Source organism: Phodopus roborovskii, unplaced genomic scaffold, assembly GCF_943737965.1.
Source record: "Phodopus roborovskii unplaced genomic scaffold, PHOROB, whole genome shotgun sequence".
NCBI classification, from domain to species: domain Eukaryota; kingdom Metazoa; phylum Chordata; class Mammalia; order Rodentia; family Cricetidae; genus Phodopus; species Phodopus roborovskii.
Genome location: NW_026126546.1, coordinates 10,688,896 through 10,716,828, shown reverse-complemented (window position 1 = coordinate 10,716,828; position 27,933 = coordinate 10,688,896). Strand labels below are relative to the sequence as shown.

The following is a 27,933-nucleotide window of genomic DNA, read 5'->3' as shown; positions in this document are numbered from 1 at the left end:
AGGTCATTTCTGCCTCCCTCAGTGTGGACAAACTTCCAGTTGGTGGAGTTCACTCAGCTGAGCATCCTTACTGTCCCCAGGGCCTGGCACTGGACAGACGCTCAGACGCTCAACAAACGTTAAAGAATGATGGTAAATAAGTAAATGAAGGCACCTCCCCCCCCTTTTTTTAAAGAAATCATCAGGGTTTTTTTTGGGGGGGGGGCTGGGGATGCAGCTCACAAGCAGAGTGTTTCTCTAGCATGTGCAAGGACATGACTTCTGGCTCCAGAAACACACACACACACACACACCAAACTGACACTCTATAAGGGGTATCCAACCTGGCACTATAGGCTACACAAAGTCCAGGGTCTCTATGAACCTGGCCAAAAACAGAACCCCTAAAATTGTATGAAATGACATGTGGGTGTTTTCTGTGGGGTTTTTTGGGTTGTTTTGTAACTCGATTGGCATGGTTCTCAATTATGAACTTTGTAAATGACAGGGTCATGTTGCAATTTCAGAGAGCTGGATCTGCCTGCAAGAGTGAGGGTTTGCTGGGGACACATGACTTCCTGAGCTCTCAATGTCCTGTCCACTTGCCAGGCAGGTTCTACATTACTTCCTCAGGTGACCTCTGTGGTCATTGCTTAACCATGAGGCCCGTTGTGCCAGCTCTGGGATCCAGAGCCACTGGCGCCGGCTGCCCACCCCTGTTCCCAGCAATGGTGGACGCCTGTCCTCCAATGGGAGCATCAGCTGTCTTTGTGATCGAGGCAGGTCTATCTCCATTACTAGCAAGGAAACACTAGTGAGGCTGTACTGAAGGGGAAAACTGACCGTGGGTGGTAAGAAGGGCAAGGGTCAGGGTTCAAGTCCAGCATCCCTTTTTTTTTAAGGCCACATTGAGTCTCTCTGAGTACTCGCCATGACATGAAGTGAAATGAATGAACTCAAGATAGTCCTAACCACAGTTAGTGACAACCACTTCAGTCTGCCAAACGATGTGGGGAAATGACCCCAAGAGAGCTGGAGTGCCCCGGGGAGACAGGAGCAGCCCTGGACTTGGAAAAGCCTTGTGACTCTTGCCCGAGAGTTCCAGGCTCTCTTTGGATCCAGGAAAACCATAGAATTTTTCCCCCTTCTTGTCAATCTGTTCAACTGATCTTAGCAGGAATTTCTTATGGCACTGCCTCTTGGCATTTATCCCCCTCTGCAGACTCTAAACCTTGACTGTAAATGATACAGGTACAGTGGCTAGGGGCTACCCTGAAGAGTCCTCTCATCTTTAAGGCTTATTGTTCTTCTCTACTAAAATGTCTTTGATAATGAAGATATCTAGCAAGCAGAGAAAACCAAACGATGGCATTTGAAAGCAGGAGAGGGGCCAGGGCCTGGCTTCTTGCTTGAAAGGTGCCTAGATGGTGGGGCCTGGCTTCTTGTTTAGACTGTGTCTAGATGGATGCATCTGCTAAGGTTTCTAGGATGATTGCACTTTGAAACAAGGACCCCCTTTCTAGGAACTATTCATCATTCACTTCTAGGGACATTTGGCTCAGCAGCACGGAAGGACAAACAAGGCCACATCAGTCATCTTGAAACAGTATCTGAGCCACCCTGCATGGGACACAGGTCTTCTGTCCCAACCAGAGGCCCAGGAGGAAGCAGTTCTGTACAGCCCTGACTCCTAGGCTCCGGGCAATGGCTCCTCCGAGCCTGTGCAAAGTGGCACACTGAGTCAAGCTTGGCAGCATCTGCTCCTAGGTTCAGTCACCCAATGGAGCAATGGTGGGCTGGCTGACTACCTGTGGAGGCCAGGAGGGCCAGCCTTTGAGATATTATATGCAGAAGCTGTCACTGGACAGCTCCTGGGTCACATGGGAAAGGGATGTTGGCAGCTGTCTTTCAACTCTCTCCTTAGGGACATGCAGATGTGTGGAAGGCTGGAAGGTTATCCAAGAAGCATGTTGGAAGCCAGGATGAACCCCCAGAACCATTCACCCTGCACTCCACTACCAGAATCTCCCTGCAGCTTAGCTTTGGTTTCCAACTCCACCCAGGCCAGAACTAAAAGCAGCCGGGCATAGTGATGCACATCCCAGCACTCTGCACATCTGCAATCCCAGGATTCAGGACACTGAAGAAAGCAGACTAATGCACGGCCAGCCCAGCCTACATGGTGAATTTGAAGGTGGCTTGGCAGGGGCAACTGCTTTAAGAAATCAGAAACAGTTGAAGTTGAGTATCAGCAGGATCCTAGCAGGGTGTGGGAGGGGGCGTAGGGGAGGGAGCATGGGGGAGAGGGGGCATGGATGTGAATGTGCACATGCGTGCATGTACGCATCTCTTCACTGGACTCAGCACCCTGCTCAACCCTGTAAAGCTGAGTGTGGCTTTTCCTCTGATGGTTCCCCTCATACCGTCTCTCCACTTCTGCTATTCCTTCTAAGGCAGCAGAATCTAGAGAGGCCTTTGCTGGAGCTGGGGCCTCACCCCTCCTTCACAGGCTACCCAGCTGCCTCCAGCTGGCCCTTCCGTCCTTGCTGACCTCCAGTTGGAGAGAAACCAGCCCTGCAGCTGTGCTTTCTGTGGGGGACAGGGCATATGTCTCGTGTACTGGATCCCAGCTGGGATACCAGGCATGGCTGAATCCTGGGTATGTGTCGTCAAGAGGACAAGAACAAGGGCAGGGTCCTTTCCCAGTGGATGTGTGGTGTCACGCTCAGCCTTGCTCTCTAGGGAATGGAAGTGCTGGTCTGTGTCTAAGTGGTCCCGTGGGAGGCTCAGATAGAAATGGGGCTTGGAGAGCTCCGAAGACTTTCAGCACCACCCTGCCTTAAGGTGGGAGGAGCAGGGGTGTGCAAAGGAGTTGGATGGAGCAGGGTCAGAGGCGGCCAGAGTCTTCACTGTCCTGAGGGGGTTTCTTTGCCCTGAGGCCCTGCAACTTCTCCTCACAGGCCTTGTCTGGGAGCAGCACCTCTGCAGTGTAGCCAACTTTCTTGGTATGCAGGAGGCTGTAGGTGTTGTCGAAACGCAGGACATCTGCACGGACAGAGAAGAGACAGACGGCATAAGCCCAGCTCGTGTGCACTCCTGGTGATGTTGGGGATTGCGCTGACTAGGCCCATGGGTAAGACCTGAATGTCAGGCACTGCCCTGACCCACGCCCACTGCTCATGACCCCTTCCTGGGAATGTGGTGACCACAGTAGGGGGTACGGCTCCTCCTACCACCCCAGCATTACATCAGCACCACAGTTCCCTGAAACCCTCCTCAGAGCAGCCCGAGAAGAAAGGATGCCATTCCCATCACTGTGGTTTGGGTAAGCGTTCCTAGAAGAGCTGCGTGTTGAAGGTTTTGTTCCCAGGTGGCATTGTCAGAAGGTGGTGGGCACCTTAGGAAGGGGAGGGACATGGTCTTCCTGCTAGCCTTGAGCTCCTAACCCTTTTGGCTCAGCTTCCCCAAGCGCTGGGATTTCAGGTGTGAGCCAGCACACCTGGCCTCTTCCTTTCCTCCCTTTGGTTTCCTGGATTGTGATGTAGGTGTGTTTGCTCTGAGTGTTCTTGCCATGTTGTGCACCCTTGCCAGAGCCTCAAAGCAATAAGCTCACTGGATCTTGGGCTAGAATCTCTAGAACTGTGTGGCATGGTAAATACCCCACCCCTTTATTTTCTAAGTTAATTGCCTTGGGTATTTTGTTACAGTGTAAGAAGCTAGCTAAGGGTACAGTCCTTGCACCCTCCCTGAGAGTTGGACATAGAGGAAATCCAGAGAGGCCAGACTGGCCTGAGGTGTCTGGCTGTCTTTCTGTCACAAAGACAATTGCAGGGAAACCTGAAGCTCTTACAGACTCCGGCCTTGGGGCAGGTGAGGCTCCCGTCCTCAGGCACCATGTGGGCATTGTAGCGCTGGCTGGCCAGCACCTCTGCCATCTCCCCAGCCTTCTGACGCTCCCCCATCCTGGTCTTGAGGAAGACTCCAAAGCCAATGTCTCCACCATCTGATGCAAACTGCCACCTGCAGTGAGGAGAACGCACTGATGACCTCCTGCGTGGTCTGGGAAGTCCTTCCAGGTAAGCCCAGCCATGGTCCCTACCTGAGCACACAGCCTGGGAACAGGATCTCATGCTCCACCTGGTGGGAGGAGCCTCGGCCCACAACCACAGTGTGCTCATATTGTAGCCTCTCTTGCCTGCACAGGTAATAGTGCTTGGGCACATCGCCGCCATAGTTGATCTATGAGTCAGGGGTGGGTAAGCTGACAGTCAGCCACAGTGGGCTCCTCCCTCCCCATCCTCCGGGCACTCTGTACCTTGGTCAGGCACTTAGGGTTACCATCAGGATCAGTCATGGTCCCCCCAAATTCCACAGGCACTTGGTCAGGGCTCATGAACCGGAGTAGCTCCTGTTTCCAGTTATCTGTGTAAAGAACAGGAGACCAACAGAGAGGTCACAGGGAGGACCGCCTGCTCCCCTTCGAGTCTACTCCTCAGAGCACTCAGGCTCTGAGACCGTGATCCAGAACTGGAAGTCCAGCTCTGTACGCTGATGAGGCAGATCACAGCCAATGGCTGTGGAGAGAGGATCTGGGGGGGGGGGGGGCTCTGGCAGCATCCTCAGCTTTCCAGACAGGCCCAGAGCTGGCCCCAGCTGGAGGCCAAGGGTCAAGCCACTCACCTCCCAGAATCACTATCTTCTTTTGTGTCACCTCCCCCATGAATGACTTGACCAGGTTGAAGGCCACTGGGAAAAGCTTGGGAGCTGGAACACACAGAACACCACTGGGAGGCTGGGCCAGAGACAACTGCAGTACATACAGGCACAGGCAAGGTCCTATGCCGGGCAGGAGTTGTGTGGTTCCTGATTCTGCCATGCCCTGCAGTGTGAGCACTAGTTAAGGACTTACACCTCTGAGGCTTAGTGGTGTTAGCTGTAAAGGGGCTGCATGGTGTCTGGGTCTCAACCGTCAGCCGAGTCCCTTAATCTACTGTAGTGTGTTGGGTACAAGCTGGGCCCATGGCCAGCAATAGTGATCGCTTGAGGACACTCCTTCCTTTTCCCACTCAAGGTTTTGCTAGGTGACCTCAGAGTCCGTTGAGGTGAGGGTGGGTGGGGGACCTGCTTTAAACATCCTGTCCCACCCCAAGGATACCTGCTTACTCACTGAGCTTCCTGTAGGCCAGGTTTTGTGTGCTATCTTCTCATTTAACATCCTAACTCTCTGGGAGCAGGGTTGTCATGGTGTCCCCACTTCACAATACAGAAAATCTGAGTCTCAGTGAGATGAACTGACTTGCTCAAAATGAGAGGACTAGCTAGATGTGAGCCCAGGTCATCTGAATCCAGGGAATATAGGATGGCCATCGAAGAGTGGGAGCATTCTTGCTAACAATGTGGCTCACGGTCTAGTCTACACTGAAGTGAGTAAGAAAACAACAGCAAACATTTAGACACCTAATATGGCTGCAGCAAAGCAGGGCAGGATTTTGCATATTATAAAAATATCAGTCTATGAAGGAATGGAGTTAAAAACACAAACAAGAACATCATTCTTCACAAAAGATGATTTTGAGAAGTTCTAACCCGAAGGTTTATTTCCTGTCATCTCCAACCCAGACTCCCATCCCCAGTAGGGGTCATCTCAGGCACAGACTCACCTCGAATCACAATTAAATGTTTCACTGTCTCAGGATAATTTGCTTCCAAGATGGCAAAAAACTGCAAAGTCGAGTGACATCAGTCATGGCTGTACCCAGCACCCTGGATGCCCAGACTCCTGGTGCTGCTAAAGCAAGAGACCCAACCCATCCTTCCCCATAACATGTGCACCCTCCTCTGGGATGCCCTTGTTCCTCATCCTCCTTCTAGGGTGGTCTCAAGGCCAGGCTGGCTCACAGGTTCCCTGGATGGGGGGCTGGTGTTCCAGCCCTGGATGGGGGGCTGGTGGGGGCTGTGGGTTCCCATTGGCCTGGAACTGTCATTGCTGTTGTCTCCTGCCTTACCTGCTGGTAGACCTCCACAGCTGGCTTCCACAGGTGCCTCAGGCTCAGCCCTTCCACATCAAACACCATCACCATCCTCTCGATCTTCCTGCCTAACTGCAGGAACAGAGCAGCCACACTGGTTAGATCGCTGATCCACACAGGCGCTCCTGGCCAATTCTCTCTGTCTTCTTGCTACCTACAACCCCTGCCTGATAGGGAGGCCTGGCAAGTTCATGGCATGTCCTAAACAGATGGTATTCATCTACGGTGTGAGGAGATGTTGAGTCTGATCCCTGGCAGGGGCTGTAGACTCCTTGGGTATCATCATAGTTTCCTCAACACTATTGCCAGGGCAAGATTAAAGCATGACTCAGGGGCTGGAAGATGGCTCAACAGGCAGAGGCACTTGCTGCCAAGACCTGTGACCTGAGTTCAATTCCTAGGACCCACATGGTGGGAAGAGAGATGCTGTCCTTGATCTCTGCATGTGCACTACGGCACATGCTGGGCTCATATATCTGATTCACAAAACCGACAAGGCTGCCTTCTACATTGGGTTCACTCTGAAAGATGCAGAGGTCAGAGGGCAGCTCAGGGGCAGGAGATGAGACCTGTCCAGGTGAATATGAAGGCATTTTTGGAGCAGAAGCCTCACTCTCAAGAGTTCCATATAACAATGTGTGTGTGTGTGTGTGTGTGTGTGTGTGTGTGTGCGCGCGCGCGCGTGTGTGTATGTGTGTGTGCGCGTGTGTGCGTGTGCGTGTGTGTGTGTGCTGGCCTGAGGGAAAGTTACTATTGCCTTCTCTTCTGGCTGAGTTCATAAAGTGCTTGCTGAGTAAGCATAAAGACCACGTTCAGATTCCCAGCAGACCACAGGAAAAGCCAAGCCCTGATGTTGACCATGAGCATAGTGAGAACCCTTAGCGCTGTTCCTAGGGTTTCTTGGAAAAGCCAGCTAGCTTTACTTGTAGAAAAGACAGTCACTACTGTAGATTCTCTGGCTATGAAAACAGATAGCCAAGCGTGACTCGGTGCATCCCCCATGGGACTCAAGGTGATACATGTATGAAATCCTAGGGCCACTGAGATGGCTCAGAGGGTAAAGGCCTAACAATCTGAGTCCTTTTCCGAGGCTAACATGGTGGGAGGAGACTTGACTCCCCCGAGCTGTTTTCTAATGTACAGACAGGCACCATGGTATGCACCTGCACACACACATCTGCCACATATGATAGATAGATAGATAGATAGATAGATAGATAGATAGATAGATAGATAGACAGACAGACATAATGAATATATATGGAAAGCCAATTCGGGTAGTGCATTCCTTTAATCCCAGTACGTGGGAGACAGATGGGTCTCTACGAGTTTGAGGCCAGCCTCAAAGTGGGAGAAAATCATACTGAGAGCTGGCAAGAGGTAAGAGAGACAAAGTGCTGTCCTTCCCTGGCCTAGTGCTCCCACTTGGACATACCGAGGTCTCCGTGCACACTGCCTGAACCCCACCGCTCACCTTCTGACTCTGCAGCTCACACTCACGCTGAAGCAGCTCGCAGACTTTGATGCGCTTGCGGATCATGTCCTGCTTGGAAGCAGACATCAGGAGCCCCCTGGGGTCCATTGTCCCGATGATGTCAAACCACACAGGGCAGCCTTCATAGTCATAGCCACACAGACCACCTGAGTCATAGAGTTGGATCACCTGGACAAATGGACAAAGCCCTGGCTCAAAGCAGCCCACACTGTGCCATCAAGTGGCTAGATGGTGGAGAGCGCATCGGCAGCAGACCTAAGGGACACTGCAAGGGCTCACCTCTGGTGGCTGCCAATTGAGGATGTGGTCCAGGTCCTGCTGGTTCCGGAACTCCACATGCTACAGAGACATGCACAAGCTGCAGAAGCTGTCTGTCTCCAGCAGCAGCCTCTGCAGATATTGGGGGCATGAAGCCAGGTCTCCTTGCCCACAGCTGCAAGACTATCTGAGCCCCTTTGGGCTCCACAGAACTGGGGATGGAGGTAGGAGGAGGGTGCAAGGAGGAGGGACTCGGGCCTTGTTCACGGAAGGATCCAGGAGGATGGAAAAAGAAACAGGAGAGGAGACACTCTTTGCTGGCCAGAAACCTGGGTTAACGTGAGGCGAGTCAGGACACAGGGAGGCAGGTTCCTACCTTCCGGAGCATGTCCTCAGACTTCTTAAGGTCAAAGTCCCGAGCTGCAAAAACATGGGAAGAGGCCAGATCTAGAATGAGCTGGTCTTGGGGGTTCAGAAAGATGGCTCATCAGGTAAAGGTGAGGCACTTGCCACTGTTAGGTCCTAAACCCGGAACAAATGGCTGGCTAACCGCGGTGGTTCGAAGGAAAATGGCCCCCAAAGGGATTGGCACTTATTAGGGGGTGTGGCCTTGTTGGAGTGGGTGTGGCCTTGTCAGAGGAAGTGTGTGACTGTGAGGGTTGGCTTTGAGGTCTCACATAACTCAAGCCATGTCCACTGAGACATACCACTTCCTCTTGCCTGTGCAAGATGTAGAAATCTGTTACTTCTCCAGTGCCACGTCTGCCTGCACACCACCATGTCCCACCATGATGATAATGGACTGAACCTCTGAAACTGTAAGCCACCCAATTAAATGTTTTCCCTTTTAAGAGTTGCTGTGGTCATGGTGTCTCTTTACAGCACTAGAAGCCTTAACTAAGACACTAACTGAGGTTTAACTTATCAAAGTGGAGTCGGCTGCCAGGTTCTCCCAGCATCCCTCAGTCCCTACCTACTGCAGGGCATGGCTGGCACACCCCACTCCTACCCTAAACTTCTCCACCTCAGGGGCTGTGCCCCCCCATCTTCACGTTCCTATACAATCCAGACATTTTGGTTACCTGACCCTCTTCAGCTACCCTGGCCTCCTGGCCTCTTGGTCTGGCTCTTGCCTCTCCTCACCCTCTCTCCTCACGTGGCTCAGGGTCATGTCCACTCTGGACTCTCCCAGATGTGCCCACCCCTGGCTGTGCTCTCCCTTTTATCTACTTTCTCCTCCACCATACCTAGGAGCAACCATGTCTTTCTTTTTCTTTTTTTCTTCCTTCCTTCCTTCCTCCCTTTCTTTCTTTCTTTCTTTCTTTCTTTTTCTTTTTCTCTTTTTTTAAATTCAGCCACCAGGCCTGATGACCTAAGTTTGGTCTCTGGAACCCACGTAATAGAGAGAAATCAACCAGCAAACTTCTGTGGCCTCCGTATACATTGATTGTTTGAGTCCTCTCATCTCCCAATGAGCAAACAGATACAAAAATAATTCTAAAGTTAGGATGAGCTGGTCCCTAGAGACATATGAGGACAAGACTAGGGTGTCCCCACTTTTCCTTATACCCTCAAGATGCTCTCGGGGTTGGGATCTATGTGTGTGCCTATTCGTGCAGGTGTGTGTTCACGAGTGTGGAGGCCAGGGGTTGATGTTGGGTGTCTTCCTCTGTCACGTTCTCACTGAACCTAGAGCTCATCAATTGGCTAGAATAATGGCTGACCAGGAAGCCACATCTCCCCAGTTCTGAGGTTACACACAGACCATGCTGGGTCTTGCTCTTTGTATGGGTGCAGGGAGGAGGAATGTGGTCCTTACATTTGCTCAGCAAGTACCTTAATAAACTCAGCTGGAACTACAGGCTTGCCTCCAGGCCACGGGCATAGTCTATTTTAGAAATGCCTTGGTAGCTTCTTTTTACTTCAATAGCTTGCTATCAAATTTCCCACTGTTGGAGCTGAAGTAAAATGCAACACCACAGATGTTCAAGTAGAAGGCCTCCTTCCTGCCAGACAGGGAAGTCACCTCAATAGAGGACCATGAAGGCCACTAGCTTAGCCTCCATCATGTCCAGTAACAAGTTGTTCGTGGCATACACGGGCAGCCCACGCCACTCCTCAGCAGCTTTGACTGAGCCCAAACCTGTCTCCTAAACTGCAGTCCCATGGTCACAGGACAAACAGTGTGGGCACCACACTCTGAGAACAAACCCCTGCAGTTACAATCTGCCCTGTCCTCCTATGCGTTCATTAGAGTCACCGGCATCCGTGTTGGCCCATTGAATGGTCTGTGGTGATGGACCAGCCATCTCTGAACTGTTCAGTGTCACTAGCTGTATGTGGCTACTGAGCAACCGAAATATGGCTAATGAGATGAGAACCTGCAGACTTAATATAATTTGGATAGTTAAATATGTGTACAGACTACCAAACTGAATATGGCAGTTCCAAATATTAGCATTTAAAGGTCTGTCTACTTGGTATGTCTGAATCTTTTCTGTCCCAAGTTTAAATTCTCAGAGTCTTATAGGCTTAGGTGCTGTTTCGAATAGAACCTGAGTTTTCACCATATTTTACGACTGGATATTGCTTCAGATAAGAATACTATTAGCTTTTTGTTGACCCTGTTAGCTTTTTTTCCCCTGAAAACATAAAACTGTTTTAATGATAAAATTTTAAAACGGTTTCTAAAAATCATTAAAAAAAAAAAAAACACAGAAAGAACAAAATGAAAAGGGGAAGAGGAACCTTTGGGATGGGGCTTCCTCCATGCGGGCCTGGTGACGTCATGTTTGACTCAGCACCTTGAAGACAGGGATCAGTACCATGTCTATGACAGCGTGGAAGAAAGCAAGGCTGAGAGACAGTCTTCTCACGGATTCTCGGCTAGCACAGTGTGGAGCTGAGGCTCAGTTACAAGTCTGTCTTTGCCAACAACTGCGTAAACCATGTACCTGTGTTCACTTTCTGGGATGAGTCTTGACTTTCTCCTACCTCAAGTGCAAACTCTATCCCATGCAAAGTAGTGAGTTAAAAGCGTTTCTCACTCCAGCCTCCCCGCAACTTCCTCCCCACACTCAGACTTGGTGCCATTTCTGGCATTACTTTTCCAGACTGCTGTGACTTCTAGAAGAAGCTCCTTCCCCGCCATAACTTTAACTCACTACTCAGTGTCCCAGGGGACTGAAGGCAGACCCGGTGTCCTAAAGGTAATGTTCACTGGTTACCTGGGCCAAGCTGGGAAGGCCCGAGGCCCTCCCAGGTGTTTACTCTGTTGAAGCCAAAGGCACTGGGGTAAAAGTATTAAATTAGGTCAGATATAGAACAGAGAGAAAAGATCCCCTAGGGCAAGCTGTCTAATTAAGCTAGCTAATCAGCAAGCTCTAGACTCAGCAAGAGGCCCTGCTCAGTAAATACAGTGGAGAGTGATTAAGGGAGGCACCAGGCAGCAGCCTCTGGCCTCCTCATGCCTCCCCCCACCCTCACCCCTCTCCTTTCCTGGTCATGGCCTGATTCAGTCTGGACTCTTCTAGATGCTCTCTGCCTGTGCTCTCCCTCACAACTACAACAAGCCTCCTCCTCAACCCATACCTAGGAACAGTCATTCCTCATTTTTTTCATTCAAGTGACTTGTGTCCCCTCTGTAGGCAGAGATACTAATGCTCTGACGAGTCCGTGCTGTGCATTTAATGGCACTGAAGCTTAGATTCTAGCTTAGAGCAGGCCCATTGGAAGCCTGTGTCTCGGAAGGTGGTCCTCTGAAGTGCCCCACCTCAACTTGCCATCTCATTCCTTTCTGTCCCTTTCCCTGCTCCCTGCCTCCCTGATCCCTGTGACCTCACCTCGGAGCCAGCGCAGAAGGAAGTAGTCATCAGTTTTGGGCAGGGTGGGCAGCAGGTCCTGGAGGTTCTCCCGGAACTAGGAGGAAAAGGATGGACATGGTAGTCAGAGTGTTTCTGGGCCCCGACAGCTGAAACCAGGTAGGCACGGCCACTTGTGCTCAGTTGGCCAATCACGAGACAAGTAACAGTAAAAAGCCGAGAAAAGAGTGTTACTCAATGTGGCCACACTGGAAAGAGAAACAAAGAGGCCCAGAGGTGCCCTACATACAGGTGGTTCTGGAATGAGGCTTAAGTTTAAACAAAGGACAAGAAGCTTGTAGAACAAAGCAGTCCAGGCAGGGGTGGTGATATCCACCACCGGCCTGTCACATTTGGACTCCAGTCTGTCTGAGGAGCTGTCAGAACTGTGTAGACCTCTTCTTGGCAGACAAGTTCCTCTTCTGGCTAATGCCAGAGCCTTCCCTTAATAAACACCAGAACTCTGGCACTTTCTCCCTACATTCAGGGCGACTCTGATAAAGGCTAGCCTGACGGTTCTAGAGACGTTACCCCAGAAATTGCATCCCCATGGTCTGGAATAGGAAAGAGTTCCTCTTTCTTATCTTCAGTTTTCCTATTTGTGAAATGAAGGCAATGTCAAATTTGTCCAATCAAAGGCTTGAATGTGTTTAAAGTAAACGTGTAAACCAGGTTTGGGGGTGTGTATCTGTAACCCCAGCACGCAGGAAGCTGGGGCAGGAGGATCAGGAGTTTGAGACAAGCCTGGGCTACATATGGAGCACATATCTTAAAAAAAAAGGAACCCTACAGGGCTGAAGAGATGACTCAGCAGTTAAAGATTGGGTGTTCTTTCAGAGGGTCCAGGTTTGATTCCTGGCACATGGTGTCAGGCATACATGTGACGCACATATATACATGCAGCTCTGCTTACATAATTAGAAAGGAATATGTGAAGACAAATGACCAAACATGAAGGTAGAAAGTCCCACACTTTAACAAGCAGACCATGAGGCCTTGGGGCTGATAACCCACAATGCTGTGTACAAACATTCACAGCCTAACTCCTAATGGCTAGTCTGGAAATAAGTGGTGCTCTATAATTTCCTAAGTCAGCCTCAGGGGCAGCTACCAACCCTGCACAAACGTCTTATTTGATCATTAACTAAACTTCAGACAGCTGCTGTGACAGGTCAACCCACGGCATCTCCTCAACACCCCCTTCTCTGGGAGTACATTGCTGTCACTGTACCGTGGCACATTTAACAGATTCCCCCTTCAGCCTTTTTCCTTTTGGTACATTCACAGCCTTCGTGTACCTCGCCTGTCACTGTCATTCAGTCTGGTGCTAACAAGGACTAAAGCATGAATCCCAGCAGGCAATGGAATGACTCAGGCCAGAAGACAGCTGCAGGCTTAGGGACCAGAGGAAGTCTTGTTGGGGTTGGAGGGTGTGAAGGGGGACCGTGCCCCTTAAGAAACAATCTTCATCCCCTCTAAGTGACTGTTCATTCAGCCCAGAGAAAAACCATGTAGTGTCGTATGAAGACTGTGTCTGGAGGTGTGACACAGTGTTGTATGAAGACTGCGTGTCTGGAGGTGTGACCACTTCCACAGTGGTCTGCCTTAAGCTCAGGAAGACTCTAGAAGGAAATGATCCTGCACACAGTCCTGCAGAGCTCTGGATCATCCACAGGCTTTCCCCTTCTTCCTCCTTTCTTTCCTTATAATTTTTTAAATGGCAAGCGTTTGTTATTTTTAAATAATGGCGAACACAGGGATGGCCCACAGGGCCCTCTGTCACAATCCACTCCCAGAGGCCAGACGTCTACTTCCAAAAGAACCCTGTGCCTGGCGCTTCCTGAGGCCACCAGTCCTGGGAGGCTGGTGAGAGGCTCCCGCTCTTCCACTAAGAACCCTCTTTCACCTGGAGGGTCTTGGCTGACGTCCCCGCTCCCCTCCTTCACCCAGGACCTGTAGGGTCCTTCCCCATGGGAGAAACGTCAAAACAAGCCATTCATCTCTTGTTTTTTGAGCCAGTGTCACTAGGTTCCGCTGGCCTTGAACTTGGCAATCTTCCAGCCTTTGCCTCTCAAGACTGGGATTCCAGACTCAATGCCTGTCACAAATTAGACTGAGGGTGAGTCTGGGCTGGACTCCTAAGGCCTTCCCTTCCCGGTAGCCCCTCCCTTCTCCAGGCTCAGCCAGCAGGGTGCTCTCAAAATAAGAGCCCCTAACCTTCTATTTTTCTGTGATAATTAAAAGCAAACAAATACGTCTGATAAGAAGACTGGGAACCCAGGCAACAGAAACCAAAGCAAACCAAACACTGTCGCAACCTGGGTAGAAAGAACTCTCTGATCTGCCTGGCAGTAGCTACAGGCTGGGAACAGAGGCCAGGGCTGGGTGGCGGGGTGCACTGTGCTGTGCTGGAAGGCTGAATTTACACACACACACACACACACACACACACACACACACACACACCATGAAGTAACCCCCGGGGAGGGAGAAGAGGGGGTGCAGCGGCAGGGACCTTGGAAGAGTGCTCTGAAGGCACTGTTCTGTTCAGTCCCCACAGCCCTGTTGTGAGTTTGGCTCCCACACCTTTCCACCCGCCCGCCTCACCCCTCACCCTGGCCAGTGTCTCCTGATGCTGCGGGCTCAGGTCTCCAACTTGTCCGCTCATGGTGCTCTCCTCCTGGCCTCAGCTGCCACCACCCTGGCCCGGTTATGCCTAGCAGGTCTGATGCTGGTCCCGCCCCAAGGGAGAGTCGATGTTTCTGCCCCGCCCTGGCCAGTGCTCCCTGGCTTTTGTTTTTGTTTTGTTTTGTGTGCCCAGGTCATCAGGCCTACCCTACGGGGCAGAGGGGTGGCTTGACCTCAAGAGGTAGTGTCTTGAGAGTATGAGGTATCAAGTGGCCTCCACCTCCATGCCTTCACAGGCTCAAGGCTCTGACGCTGGGGTGGCGGTGGGATATAGGTGTTGGCGGATGTCAGGGGTGTGTTCACCTAAGGACACATGCATAGGGGCAGGCTCTTCAGAGTTGACGATGTCACTACCCCTGAGTCCTTTTGCCTAAGGAGACCACAGCCCCCTTTCCCTGACCTTGAACACAGGCTGGGCTCCTCGAGCATTCGCTTGCTAGAAGAGCCCTTATGTGCCAAATGGCTCCAGCCCTCTAGCCGTTCAGAAGGGTTAGGTAAGGTGTGCCTCCCGTGTTAGCAGAATGTCTGGTATGTCACACTCACTGTGTGGACACAGTTTCAAAACTGTTATGAAGGCTCTCAGTAGAGCCAGGAGCTACAGGATGGCCCAGGTGGTGAATCCTGGGACGTAGGACAGCTAGAGAGACATAAGACAGCCAAGGAGTGGGTGGGGGTGGTGTGTAATGAGCCAGCTGATCTCTCTGAGTAGAGCAAGAACACACAGGCCGCCTTGGCATACATTTTCTGGACAGCAGGTGGCAAGGGGGCAGGGAGAAGGCGGTGAAACAGGGCCACCGGGACCTTTCCCCTCTGTCCTCTCACCGGCCAAATCAAGTCCCAGACATAAGATGACCAAGCATGAGCTCATGTGAGACGGTTGTCCACTGAAGATGTGATTGGTCACCAGCGAGTGTGGGCTGTGCTAAGTAGAAACAGCAAACTAGACTTCAATGACTTCGTTCCAGAAACAGTTAATATTTTATTATTTTGGCTACTGATTATGTGTTGATATGATAACTTCAGATGCACTGAAAAATACAAAATACATTAAAAAAAAAAAAGACAGTTTCTTCTGCTGCCCATACGTTCTATATAATCAAGGAGGATCTTGAATTCTTGGTCTTCCTGTTTTCACCTCTCCAGTGCAGGGAGGATGGGCAGGTGCCATCCTTCCTGGTGTGCTGGCTAATTTTGTATCGATTTGATCTATGCTAGAGTCATCATAAACGAGGGAGCATCAATTGAGAAAATGCCCCCATCAGATTGGGCTGTAGGCAAGCCTGTAGAGCGTTTCTTAATTAGTGATTAATGGGGAAGGGCCAGCCAATTGTGTGCGGTACCATCCCTGGGCTGGTGGTCTGGGTTCTGTAAGAAAGCAGGCTGAAGCTGGGCATTAATGGCACAAAGTGCATTGATTTCATTTTTTTCATAGTTTTATTTGTTTATTTATTTTCGAAACACAGTGTCACTACATTGGAACTCACTGTGTAGACCAGGGTTCCCTTAAGCTCACAGAGATCCTCCTGCTTCTACCTCATGAGTGCTGACCTGTTTTGAATTTGTAACTCATAGATTTTTATTCTTTAGGACAGATTAAGATTTCCTCTGGAAAATCAGAAAGCCATTGCCACCGCTTCTGGGACCCTGGTGGAGCACTGCTGTTTCTCAGTCTGTGACTTCCAGGGGTGAGCAGTCAGCCACCGACCATGAGGAACTGTGTGATGACATGTCCCCAGCTGAGCTCTCAGGGGGGATCCTCTCACAACCTACACACCCTCCATGCTCTGCCTATTCTTTGTAGGTTTTGGAAATGCAGGCACTTGGGCCTCCAGAGATGGCTCGGTGGTTAAGAGCACTTGTTGGTCTCACAGAGAACCCAGATTTGGTTCCCAGCATCCACACCAGGCAGCTCACAACTGCCTGTAACTCCAATCCCAGGGAAGCTGATGCCCTCTTCTGCCCTTCTAGGGCACCTGAATTCACATGGTGCACATACATGCACTCAGTCACACTCGCATATACAGTAAAAAAATAAATATGTATTTCTAAGATGCAGCTACTAAGCAGTGTGTGGTGGCACACCACCGTAATTTCAATATAATTGGGAGGTTAAGTAGGAGGACTGAGAATTCCTGGGCTACATAGTAAAAGTATCCTTTTCAAAATAAATAATTGTACCTATCAAAACTGTAAATTATATTTGTGGCTCACATTTTGGGTTTGCATAATATTTTGTTTGATCAGAATTTGCCCCAGGAGGATTTTAAATGGAAAGAAAGATCCTTAAAAGATCATCAAGCTGGCTTGGAGAAATGTTAAGAGCACCTGTTGCTCTTGTAGAGGGCCTGGGTTCAATTCCCAGTGACCACCTAGTTATTCACAACCACCTGTAACTCCAGTCCCACAGGATCTGATACCATCTTCTGTCTTCTGCAGGCACCAGGTACACATATGATGCACATACACACAGAGAAAATACTTACACACACACACACACAAATAAATAAATACACCTCAAAGCCTTGTGCATGCTAGGCAGTGGCTTTGCCACTGAGCTATACCCTCAGTCCAAGAATCTGTTACATAAGAAAACATTGCACAGGGTTGGAGAGATGGCTCAGCAGTTAAGAGCACTGGCTGCTCTTCCAGAGGTCCCGGGTTCAATTTCCAGCACCCACATGGCAGCTCACAGCTGTCTTCAGTTCCAGGGTATCCAACTCCCTCACAAGGACAAATGTGTGTGTGTGTGACACATTAAATAAAAACAAATAAAATATTAAAAAAGAGAAAACACTGCACAGAGGCTTACACCTGTAATACTAGAATCTGAGAGGTGGGGACAGGAATTCAAGGTCATCCTTGGCTACACAGCCAATTGGAAGCCAGCCTGGGATACATGAGACTGTGCTTAAAAGAAAGTGATTTAAGATACGGTCGGTATCTGCTGGTGGTTGGTATCTTCATAAAGAACAAATGCAAGTTTATGATAAGAATTAGGCACAAATGGAAAGTGAATCCCAAGCACCAATTCTCAGAGAAGCAAATGAGCAGACACTTTGGTCAGGTGGCTCCCTGCCTCCTCCCAGCTTTTGATATTCACAGATGTTCAAGCAATGAGTTGTCTTACACCCCTGAGAAATCAGAAAGCGAAGAAAGCAACACACACTGCATAAAAACTGATGATAGTGCTGGGTAGGAGTGGGGGAAGTGGAGACCTTCATATGTATACATATATGACACACGACATATCTGCAATTTAATTTTAACTTTATGCATAACAGATGTTTTTCCTGAGTATATGTCTTTGCAACCCCTGAATGCAGTGCCTAGAAGAGGGTATTAGATCCCCTGGAAATGGAGCTATAGACAGTTGTGAGCCACCATGTGGACGCTGAGAATCAAACCCTGCTTCTCTGGACGAGCAGCCAGTGCTCTTAACCACTGAGCCATCTCTCCAGACCTGAGACTTTCATATATTACTGGCAGGAGCAGCAGCTATTTGTCTAGAAACTACTTGACAACACCCAAACATTTTTCCATTTTGCTCAGTGATAACCCTGATGGAAAATAGTTCAGGCTTACAGCTATTTTGAATGTATATAGTGCTGGCCAGATGGCTCAGCAGGTAAAGATGACTGAGTTCCATCCTTGGGACCCACATAGTAGAAGAAGAGTGTTAACTCCAGAGAGTTCTCTGACCTCCACACTCACATCGTGGGACACACACACACACACACACACACACACACACACACACACACACCGTGGGAAAAATCAAAACCCAGAATATATGTATTACATATGTTCATACATTGTTAACAAGAGTCTGAAACAAATTTAAGTAAAGTATGGTCTTTGATGTAGTTGGTGAAGAACTTATAATATATGGGAAAAAATAACCATGAATCAGCTTGAAAAAGATGGGACCAGATGGCGTGTGCCTCACAATTCTGGGAGGTGAGACACATCCACTCAGTGAAGAGGGGTTGTACACAGAGAAAAGCATGCTTAGCTTCCCATCCCCAAGGGAAGGAAAGCGGCAACAACAGTAACAAGGACTCCGTGAAGAAAAGCCTGGGGTCAGCCAGCTCCGTTCACGGGTTCTGCTCCAAGGGCTTGTCAATATTAGTTCAGTGCTGACTAACAGGAAAATAATACGAGACACACAACCATCTGAAGTTCTCAGGCCACTGGAGGCGGGGATTCATTTAAAGCACTTTGAATTCCCAGTGTCTACATCCAATGAGGCGGCTCTACAGATTGGAGCTCCAGTCAGGGTGATCAAGTGTTTGCCATGATTACTGGGGGAAGAAATGATCTGTTAGGCCAAAAACAATAAGAAAAGAAAAAAAGAAAGAAAGAAAGAAAGGAAGGAAGGAAGGAAGGGAGGAAGGAAGGAAGGAAGAAAGAAAGAAAGAAAGAAAGAAAGAAAGAAAGAAAGAAAGAAAGAAAGAAAGAAAAGAAAAAGGCAGGGTGGTGGTGGCATAAATCTTTAATCCAAGCACTCGGGAGGCAAAGGCAGACTCTGTGAGTTTGAGGCCAGCCTGGTCTGCAGAGTGAATTCCAGGACAGCCAGGGCTACACAGAGAACCACTGTCTCAAAAAGCCAAAGGGGTATGGGGTAAGGCCATTTTTACTGACAGTCTCTGGGGGCTGGGAAACCTCTGATGGGTAAAGCTGGAGCTGTTACCAGTTGAGAATTCTTCCCAGCCCCAACCTCCGGTCTCACACTGGTGAGGGTACTTGATTTAAAATGCTCATTAGGGGCTGGAGAAAGCGCTCAGTGTTGGTGCTTGCTACATGCAACCTTGAGGACAGGTTCGGTTCTCCAGCACTCACATAAAAAGCTGGGTGTGGCCAGTGCACGTGTGTAATCCCAGCCCTGAGGAGTAGGAAGATGATGTTGGGGGAGGGGGGTGGCTGCTCACTGGCCAGATGGTGTAGCCAATCAGTGAGGGCCAGATTCAGTGAGAGAACTTGTCTAAAACATAGTAAAAGTGGATATCGGTTGATGAACACACCAGATAACCAACTTTGACCTCCATATGCACACAGGTGTGTGCACACACTCACACAGCTGGATGTGGTTTCACCTGGAAGGCTGAAAAACAATGGAGAGTATGAAGCCATCCTTGCCTTGGCTATGTAGCAAGTCCTTGACTCAAAAACCTAAAAACAACCCCCACAAACAATAACAAAGCAACAGCAGAAATTTGCATTAATAAAAACTGAGAAGCTGGAAACATATTCTGGGCTTTAATTTTTTCCCACTGATTGATTGTGTGTGTGTGTGTGTGTGTGTGTGTGTGTCCCTGTCTCATGATGTGAGTATGGAGGTCAGAATACTCTCTGGAGTATACACTCTTCTTCTAATATGTGAGTCCCAGGGACAGAACTCAGTCATCAGCTTGAAGGAAAACATCTTTATCCGCTGAGCCATCTGGCCAGCACTATATATATTCATTTCTATAACCATTCATTTCTATGACAGAAATGCATGCCTGGAATCCCAGATTCTCAGGAGTCAGAGGCAGGAGGACTGAAAATTCCAGATGCCAGGAGATGCTGTCTCAAAAACTAGGGAAAAAAAATCTTTCACATCAGTGAAACCATAGATGGTACAAAAAAGATTAAATTCATTCTATAGCCAGAGGCTGTGGTATGTGTTTGTTATCTCAGTACACAGAAGGCTGAGGCAGGGGGGTAGAAAATTCAAGTTCAGCATGGGCTGCACAGGGAGACTTGTCCAAAATAAAACGTAAAAAGAGGCTGGGTAGGGGAGGTTGGAGAGCTGGCTTAGAAGTTAAGAACACCGGCTGCTCTTCCAGAGGACCCAGGTTCAGTTCCCAGCACCCACATGGCAACTCACACCTGCTTGTAACTCCAGTTCCACCGTGTATGACACCTTTACACGGACACATGCAGGCAAAGCACCAATGTACATAAGATAATAAATAAATATCTTTCAAAAGAGCTTGGATATAGCTTAGTGGTAACATGATAGTACCTGAGGCCTTGTTCAAGCCCAGAAATATCCCCGGGGTATAAACCCTCAATATTGACACTTCAGCATATGACCAATGTGATTAAGAAGTGGGCAAACAATCTCATCTGTGAGGGGTTCTACAGCTTTAAAATCCGGTATATATTTAACCCTGAACATTTCAAGTCTCTTAGACTCATTCTGAATGTTCTAGCCCACAAGTGGTATTATGGTTAAATTACACCTTCACCAAGCCAGTCCCCAGTAGTTCCAAAGTGACCTTGGGCAGAGTCATCACAGATGTAATTAGTTACAGTAGAGCAGGAGCCCACTAGTAGAAGTGAGTGTAGAGTGCAGAGTGGACCCCAATCCATTACAACCTTATAAAAAGGAGCAATTTGTCCAGGGATGGAGCTCTGTGGAAATGTTTGCCTATATTTGGACACAGGAGGAGTTGCCACCCCATGAAGATGAAGGCTGAAGTTGGGATAATGCCTCACAAATGGAGATTACAGTAAACTGTCAGCAGCCAGGGAAAGGCAGAGGTTGGTCGGGTCCTCCTCATAGTCCTTCAAGGAACTAACTGTCCACTCCTGGATTCTAGTCTCTAAAGCCTCAAGAGAATAAATGTATGCTGGGAGTTTTGTACGCCACATCCCACTTAGTGCAAGGATGAGTGGTTGCCATATCGGATCCTTCCCACTTAGCAATCACGAAATGCGTCTGTGTCTCCCATTTCTCAGGCCACCCAGCAGCAGCAAACACAGAGCTGGAACCCAGGCCAGGGGACAAGCCACTCTTGCTGCCAATCTGCTGCCAATCTGTGACTTTCTGCCTGTCTGCCTTCCATGTCCCAGGCTGCCCTCAAGTCCTCCCCTGAACTTGCAGGCCATGGCGCCTCAAACATTAGCTGCTGTTGGCAGGGGACATGTTACCATCTGTGACAGTGGTTTGGAGAGTAGATGGCTCCCTGTCCTGCTTGGTTTTTTTGTCAACTTGATGCAAACCTAGATACATCTAGAAAGAAAGACCCTCAATTGAGAAAACTCACCCAACTCTCTCTCTCTCTCAGGGTTTTTCGAGACAGGGATTCTTTGTGTAACAGCGTGGCTGTCCTGGAACTCACTTTGTAGACCAGGCTGGCCTTGAACTCACAGAGATCCACCAGCTTCTGAGTGCTGGGCTCAAAGGCGTGCACCACCACCGCCTGGCTTCATTTCTTTTTTTTTAATCTCAGCTTCACTTGGATCCAAAGTGTTAAAATGAGGGGGGGCATTTTCTTTTTTTAATTATTTATTTTCATTTTATTTATATTGATGTTTTGCCTGCATGTATGTCTGGGTGAGGGTATCAGATCTTGGAGTTATAGATGTTAGCTGCCATGTGCGTGTTGGGTTCTCTGGAAGAGCAGTCAGTGCTCTGAACTGCTGAGCCATCTCTATCTCCCCATGGGGAGGAGCATTTTCTTGATTGATGATTGACATGGGAAGGCCCAGATCACTGTGGGCAGTGCCACCCTGCTCTGGTGGTCCTGGGTGTTATAAGGAAGCAGGCTGAGCAAGCCATAGGGAACAAGCCAGTAGGCAGCACCCTCCGTGGCCTTTATTACAGTTAAGTCTCTATGTCCTTTCCTGCCCTGGCTTCCCTGAGGGGTGGACTGGACTGGAGAGCTGTAAGTAGAAGGAAACGCTTTCCTTCCAAGTTGCTTTGGCCATGTTGTCTGTGACAGTTACAGAAACAGACTGTGCCACCTCCATCATGTCCTCATCTCTCCCTGCCTTGTGCCCAGAGTTCGGCCTTCCCCAGGAGCTAAGAAACTAGGGGCTGGTGTTGTCAATGATGTAACCCACATCCCACACTCATGGCAGGCTCACAGGTGTTCCTGAAGTTCCGCCTCTTTCATGAGTCACAGGTGTTCCTCTGGCAGCTTCAGCTAAAGCAGGTGACCTGCCAAGAGAAGAAAATGCTCTGGGATACATGGCCCCCCCCCCCCCGGCATCATGAGTGACAAGGGGCTTCGCAGGACCTCCTTTGCTCCACCCCTACACCACAGTTATATTGGCCTCAACCCTCAGACTCTTAGCTGGACAGGTGACGAATAGGCCTTAGTTTTGGTGACGCTAGGAAAGGGGTTTGGACAGAGTCTAGTCAATGGCCTCATATCTGGCCTGCCTGGGAGGTAGAAATTTGGCTCCCAAGCTGCTAAGGCTCAACACCTACCTAATCAAGAGTGACCCCCAAGGAAGGCGGAGCCTGACACACCCCTTATACCCTACGCTGCAGGAAGGGGATGACTGTAGAGGTATGCCTGGAAGACAGAGAAGGGTGAGCAAAGGGAGCCGCCCAACTGCTCTTGAGACCCAGGATCAGAGAAGAAGTGGGGTTGTGGGTCTGGGGCCTCAGGACCGCCATTGGGCTATTGTTCTTTTTTCTTCAACAAGCTAAGAGGTCTCCTACCCTTCCGGAACACTGCGCGTCGCACACCTGTAATCCCAGCACTTGGTGACTGGAGGCGGGTGGGTCATGCGTTGAAAGTCGTTCTTTGACACGCAGTGAGTGTTGTGGAAAGTCTGATGGCACTGGCTTGAAACAGGATTTTTCTCCCACGCGATAACAAGCCAAGGAAATTATAAGGAAAGGTCCTACTTGTTCTTTGTATAATCAAACTCCACTACCTTCAGGAAGTAACCTAAAGGGTACCTAAAGAAATGAAATTTGGCAAATGGATTTGTTTCAAATTGCCAAGTTTGGAAAGTTAATGTATGTGCCCCTTACCATAGATACATATTCAGAATTTCTTTTTGTATATGCTTTCAGATTTGAGCCTGAAGTAGGTAGCTAGGAACTAAGTTTGTGTACCCTGGGAACCCTTAACAGGCTGTGTTGCCCATAGCCTTTTCCCAAATTTGCCAAATAAAAATGTGATGGGAGATGTCATTCTGTATGTTTCTCATACTGGTTAATAATAAAGCACTGTTGGCCAATAGGAAAGGAAGATAGGATGGACTAGGAGACAAGGAGGAAATAGGAAGTAGTAGGGAGGAGTCAAGATGGAGAGTCTGGAGAGAGCTGGACGCCAGCCGCCTCCCCGGTAAGAGAAGGCCATGTGAAGATACATAGAAATGGGTTAATAATTAAAGGCAGAGCTAGCCGATAAGAAACAAGTAACCGCGCCAACAGCATTGTATCAAATACAGAGTCTCTGTGTATTATTTGGGGCTGGTGGTGCGGCAGTGGGACAAGACCAGCGGCAGCGGGCAGAAAAACCATACACGTTACAAATGGCGCCCACGTGGCTAGTAAGAACTTCCACTTAAAATGCTTTCTGGGTGGCACTGCAGACCAAGGCGGTGAGCACAGCTCTCAGTGCTGGCAGTAAAAGTACCCGCCACCATCTTTGGTAAACCGCGGCAAAAACAAAGACTTTCATTTTAACAATGTTGTTGTTTAACAGATAAAGACTCATGGCAAAAAAAAAAAGATAAAGATTTACAGTAGAGACATATTCACGTTAACAAAAGGTGCTAAAAGTTTACAGTGTGTTTTAAAAAAATACATAGGCTTGGGAAACAAAAAAATGGTTTTAAATAGACAAAGAGGAACTGGGTGTGGTGGCACACACCTTTAATCCCAGCAATTGGGAGACAGAGGCAAGCAGATCTCTTGTGATTTCAAAGTAAACCTGGTATGCAGAGTGAATTCCAGGACAGATAAGAGTTACACAGAGAAACCCTGTCTCAAAAAATAAAAAAAGAAAAGAAATGGAGTAATAATAAAGCCATGTAAAGATGAAAAGCTTAGAGAGAATCTGGTTATTGTATGCTATTGTGTTGTCTCTGCATTGTTTGACTGCTGAGGAAATAACAACAACTGATAAAGGAAATGCTGCTGCATTAATTCAATTTATATATTTTAAAAATGCTTTGACTCCAACATTTAAGTTCAAGGACAAGTTACTGGGGAAAAGGATTTCTATTTTTGTATCCACAGAAATTGAAAAGCTGTGGATTCCTTCCAGACTAATGTGGTTTGATCAAGCCAGGCCCCCTGAAACAAAGTCGCTGGTGATCCAACATTCAAAACAGCTTGGACAAAGCAGCCTCGAAGACTACAGCCAAGATTTCTGCAACTTCTCAGGATCCCCCATGACAGCGCCCCCTGTCAGCAGGAAGTAGTTTGGAAAGAACGACGCCTAAATTCCCAAATATTGTTTATAAATGTTTGTTTTCATTTAAATGGACTTGGTTATAAATGGGTAATGATCACAGCCAATTATTTTTAAAGGTAAAAAGGGAATTATGGTATTGATATGATTACTTTGTTTTGGAATCGATTTTCATTTATTGATACAATTTAATGTCAATTTTGTGAGATGTGTATTTCTCCTCTTGTTTAGGTATTGTGTTTATATAGAAATATAATGTAGTACAGATTATAGATAATTACCTATGATAGTCAAAGCTTAGAGTTAAGTTAGTTAGGTTTTTCAAGATACACAGAGATGTATTTGAGATGGATAGGAATTCTTCAAACCTTTCAAAGACCTACAGAATATGGCATTTAAAGTGGTTTAGGGTTTTTGTGACAGAGAGACATAATTGCTCTTGGCAATACCACCTGCACCAGAAAGGAAGATGGACATCGAAGAAATACATTATGACGTTTGCTTCCAATATGGCAAGACTAGCCATTTGGACAAGATACTGCTCTTGTCTGGACTGTTTGACTTTGTGATGTATAAACTGGACATGCAGGACCCACAGGAAAGTGACTCCTGATTCAAGATGGACATTGCTACAGAGTTCCTGCTTCATGGAAGAGTCTGCGAGACAGTATGCAGGACACAGAGAAAAGTGACTGATAAACTGCCAATCCAAGAAGACAGTTTAAAGTTTCCTGCGTTGCTGAAGAGTCTGCTAGACACACTATGGCCTATGGGCTGAAGATGGAAGATTACAAAAGAACCTTGGGTGACCAGGCAGTGATTTGTCTCTGTCATTTCTAGAGCTTATATACTATCCTTCTGTGGTCTTTGAGGGAGTTGAAGACAGATAGTTATAGTTATAGTTTTCCTTAGTATTAAAGATAAGTTACTTTAGACACACAAAGATAGGATAGATGATGGAATATTTTCTTCAAATCTTGCTAAATGTTAATGGACTAAATAGTGTTAACTGTGATTATTTGATAACTGTTATGTGATATATTTTGCTATGTTAAGGTTAAAACCCTTCATGTTATTTTAGACAGAAAAGAGGAGATGATGGGAGATGTCATTCTGTATGTTTCTCATACTGGTTAATAATAAAGCACTGTTGGCCAATAGGAAAGGAAGATAGGATGGACTAGGAGACAAGGAGGAAATAGGAAGTAGTAGGGAGGAGCCAAGATGGAGAGACTGAAGAAAGCAGTATGCCGCCGGCTCCCCGGTAAGAGAAATACATAGATCAGCAGAAATGGGTTAATACTTAAGACAGAGCTAGCCGATAAGAAAGTAGTAACTGGCCAACAGTATAATATCTATACAGAGTCTCTGTGTGTTATTTGGGGCTGGCACAGCGGCGGGACAAGACCAGGCGGCAGGCAGAAAAAACAGTACGTGATACAAAAATGAGCTGGAAATTATGAATGTAATTCTTACCTGATAATTGTCCTTATTGTATATAATTTTACTGTGTCAGAGTTAAGCCTAACAGGATATTTTATCTCACTGGGACACTCTGATACTGTTAATAAAGTTAACCTTGAATTAGGGGATGGAACCAGCGACTAGTTGACCAGAATTAGCCATACAGAAGCCAGCAATTTGGATAGAGACGATAAAAAGGGAAGAGCAGGACTAGAGTTGGGCACTTCTTTTGGTTTGAGGATGAGTGAAGAGATGCATCTCCTATTGTTTCTCTGGTCAAAAGCAGCTGGTTGCTTTTTAGCTTCTCTAATTTATCAGGGTTTTGACCCCACATCTGACTTCCGAGTCTTTGTTGGTAAATAGAACGATAGAGACAGTTTAAGCCTACATATTGCCGGGGCTATGGGACCAGAAGGCCCTCCAGGCTGTGGCCTGAGTGGATGGCGGAGTGCTGGCTGAGGGTCGGTGAGGCTGCAGGCAATAATTAGAATATCAGGACTTTCGTAAGCCGACAGAAAAACATCCAGTGAGTTTAAAGCAGCTTAAAACAGCTTGAGCTCCATGAGGTCCTATCTCAAAGACCAAAGCACGGGCTAGTGAGGTGCCTTTGGTAAAGGTGCTTACTCACCACGCCTGAAGAACTGAGCTTAAACACCAGAGCCCACATAGTGAAAGGAGAAAACCAGTTCTCACAAGCTGTCCTCTGACCCCCATACATACACCCTGGCACGCTTGCAGTCACATGCATACGAGTATTAGCTAAAACAGAGCAAAACAACAATCATTTCCAAACACTGTGGTCAGCTTGTGATTTGGGGGTCAGTCTCTTCTATTTTGGAGTCTTTAGGTACAGTCTCCTTAGCTCTAATTGAGACCACCCCACAGCATTGCCTCTTAAGATCCCCCCAAGAAAAACCTTTCCTGAGATGACTGGTCCAAAAAGTGATGAGACTGTCTATTCTGTGAAATACTATGCAGCCATTTAAGGATGGGGCAGGTTAAAAACCTGATTGAGCAGACAGCTCTCCAAGCCATACACAATGCGCAAAGAACAGAATGGTTGCAGAACCGCATGCAATGTGCTGAATGATGCAATACTGACACGTCTTTATTATTAGACTTTTAACATAAATATATGTTACATAATGTGAAGTATGTTTACATATGCATAGTATATTTGTACATGTCACATGAGCTTGCTTATGTTTCACTGTGCCTACATGAAAACACATTGAAAAGACTCAACAAGGTAGTCAGGTTTGTGGTACACACCTGTAATCCCAGGACTCAGGGAGCAGAGACAGGATGTCTGAGAGTTCAAGGCCATCCTGGGTTGGTTACATACTAAGACTCTGTGTCATTTCTCCCTTGTCTTCCCCCTAAAAGTCTGCAAGGTAAGTCTGGAAAAATACCTGTACACCCAATGGTGTTATTCATAAGTAATATGCAGAAGCCACCACACGTCTGTTCCCAGGTGAATGGTTTTACAAGTTGTGATATATACATACAATAGAATATTATTCAGCCTGAAGAAATGGTTGTTATTTTTAGTTCTTTATTTATACTTTTGAGACAGGGTTTCACTATGTAGTCTTGACTATTCTGACATATATAGATGAGGATGAACTCCCTGGAATCCTCCTGCCTCTGATTTCCAAGTGCTGAGATTAATGTTTGGCACTCCCAATAATGAATGATATTCTGTCACATGCCTCACTCCGCATGGCTTGGAGATTGATGTAACTGGAGCTGCAAGGAAATGACAGACACTGACGAAACAACACACACAGGGGGGGAGAGAGAGAGAGAGAGAGAGAGAGGGAGGGAGGGAGGGAGCTGGGATCGTGTGGACTGGCTTCTCTGGTGGAGAAGTCACAGCAACCCAGAAGGCACTCGGCACATTTATTATATACAGGGAGGTGGGGTTATTACACACAGCTGGACAAGGAGGCGGGTCTAGGCAATCTCAGTAGGAGCAGGCCCTCAAGGAGAGCAGTCTCTTTGCGGTGAAC

The 27,933-nt window shown here is 48.0% G+C and overlaps 1 protein-coding gene across 1 annotated transcript; it reads right to left on the bottom strand.

The window, feature by feature from the left end:
- Window positions 1-203: 203 nt before the first annotated feature.
- LOC127233703 (SEC14-like protein 4) lies at window positions 204-14,356 on the bottom strand. Its single transcript, XM_051200258.1, has 12 exons — window positions 14,236-14,356; window positions 11,604-11,679; window positions 8,138-8,181; window positions 7,783-7,842; window positions 7,483-7,671; window positions 5,985-6,080; window positions 5,640-5,700; window positions 4,660-4,743; window positions 4,295-4,401; window positions 4,079-4,218; window positions 3,830-3,999; window positions 204-3,024 (listed from the first exon to the last, which is right to left on the bottom strand). Exons 1-12 carry the CDS (start codon window positions 14,287-14,289, stop codon window positions 2,867-2,869), a joined length of 1,239 nt encoding a protein of 412 aa, XP_051056215.1. The 5' UTR covers window positions 14,290-14,356; the 3' UTR covers window positions 204-2,866.
- Window positions 14,357-27,933: the final 13,577 nt, after the last annotated feature.

Bases quoted from the DNA above. Each gene is read 5' to 3' on its own strand.
- LOC127233703 (XM_051200258.1), bottom strand. From the start codon at position 14,289: ATGAGCGGACAAGTTGGAGACCTGAGCCCGCAGCATCAGGAGACACTG. The intron at 8,182-11,603 runs GTGAGGTCACAG...ATGTTTTTGCAG, and splicing joins CCTTCTGCGCTGGCTCCGAG to CTCGGGACTTTGACCTTAAG. The intron at 6,081-7,482 runs GTGAGCGGTGGG...CTGTTCCTGCAG, and splicing joins GTGAGCTGCAGAGTCAGAAG to TTAGGCAGGAAGATCGAGAG.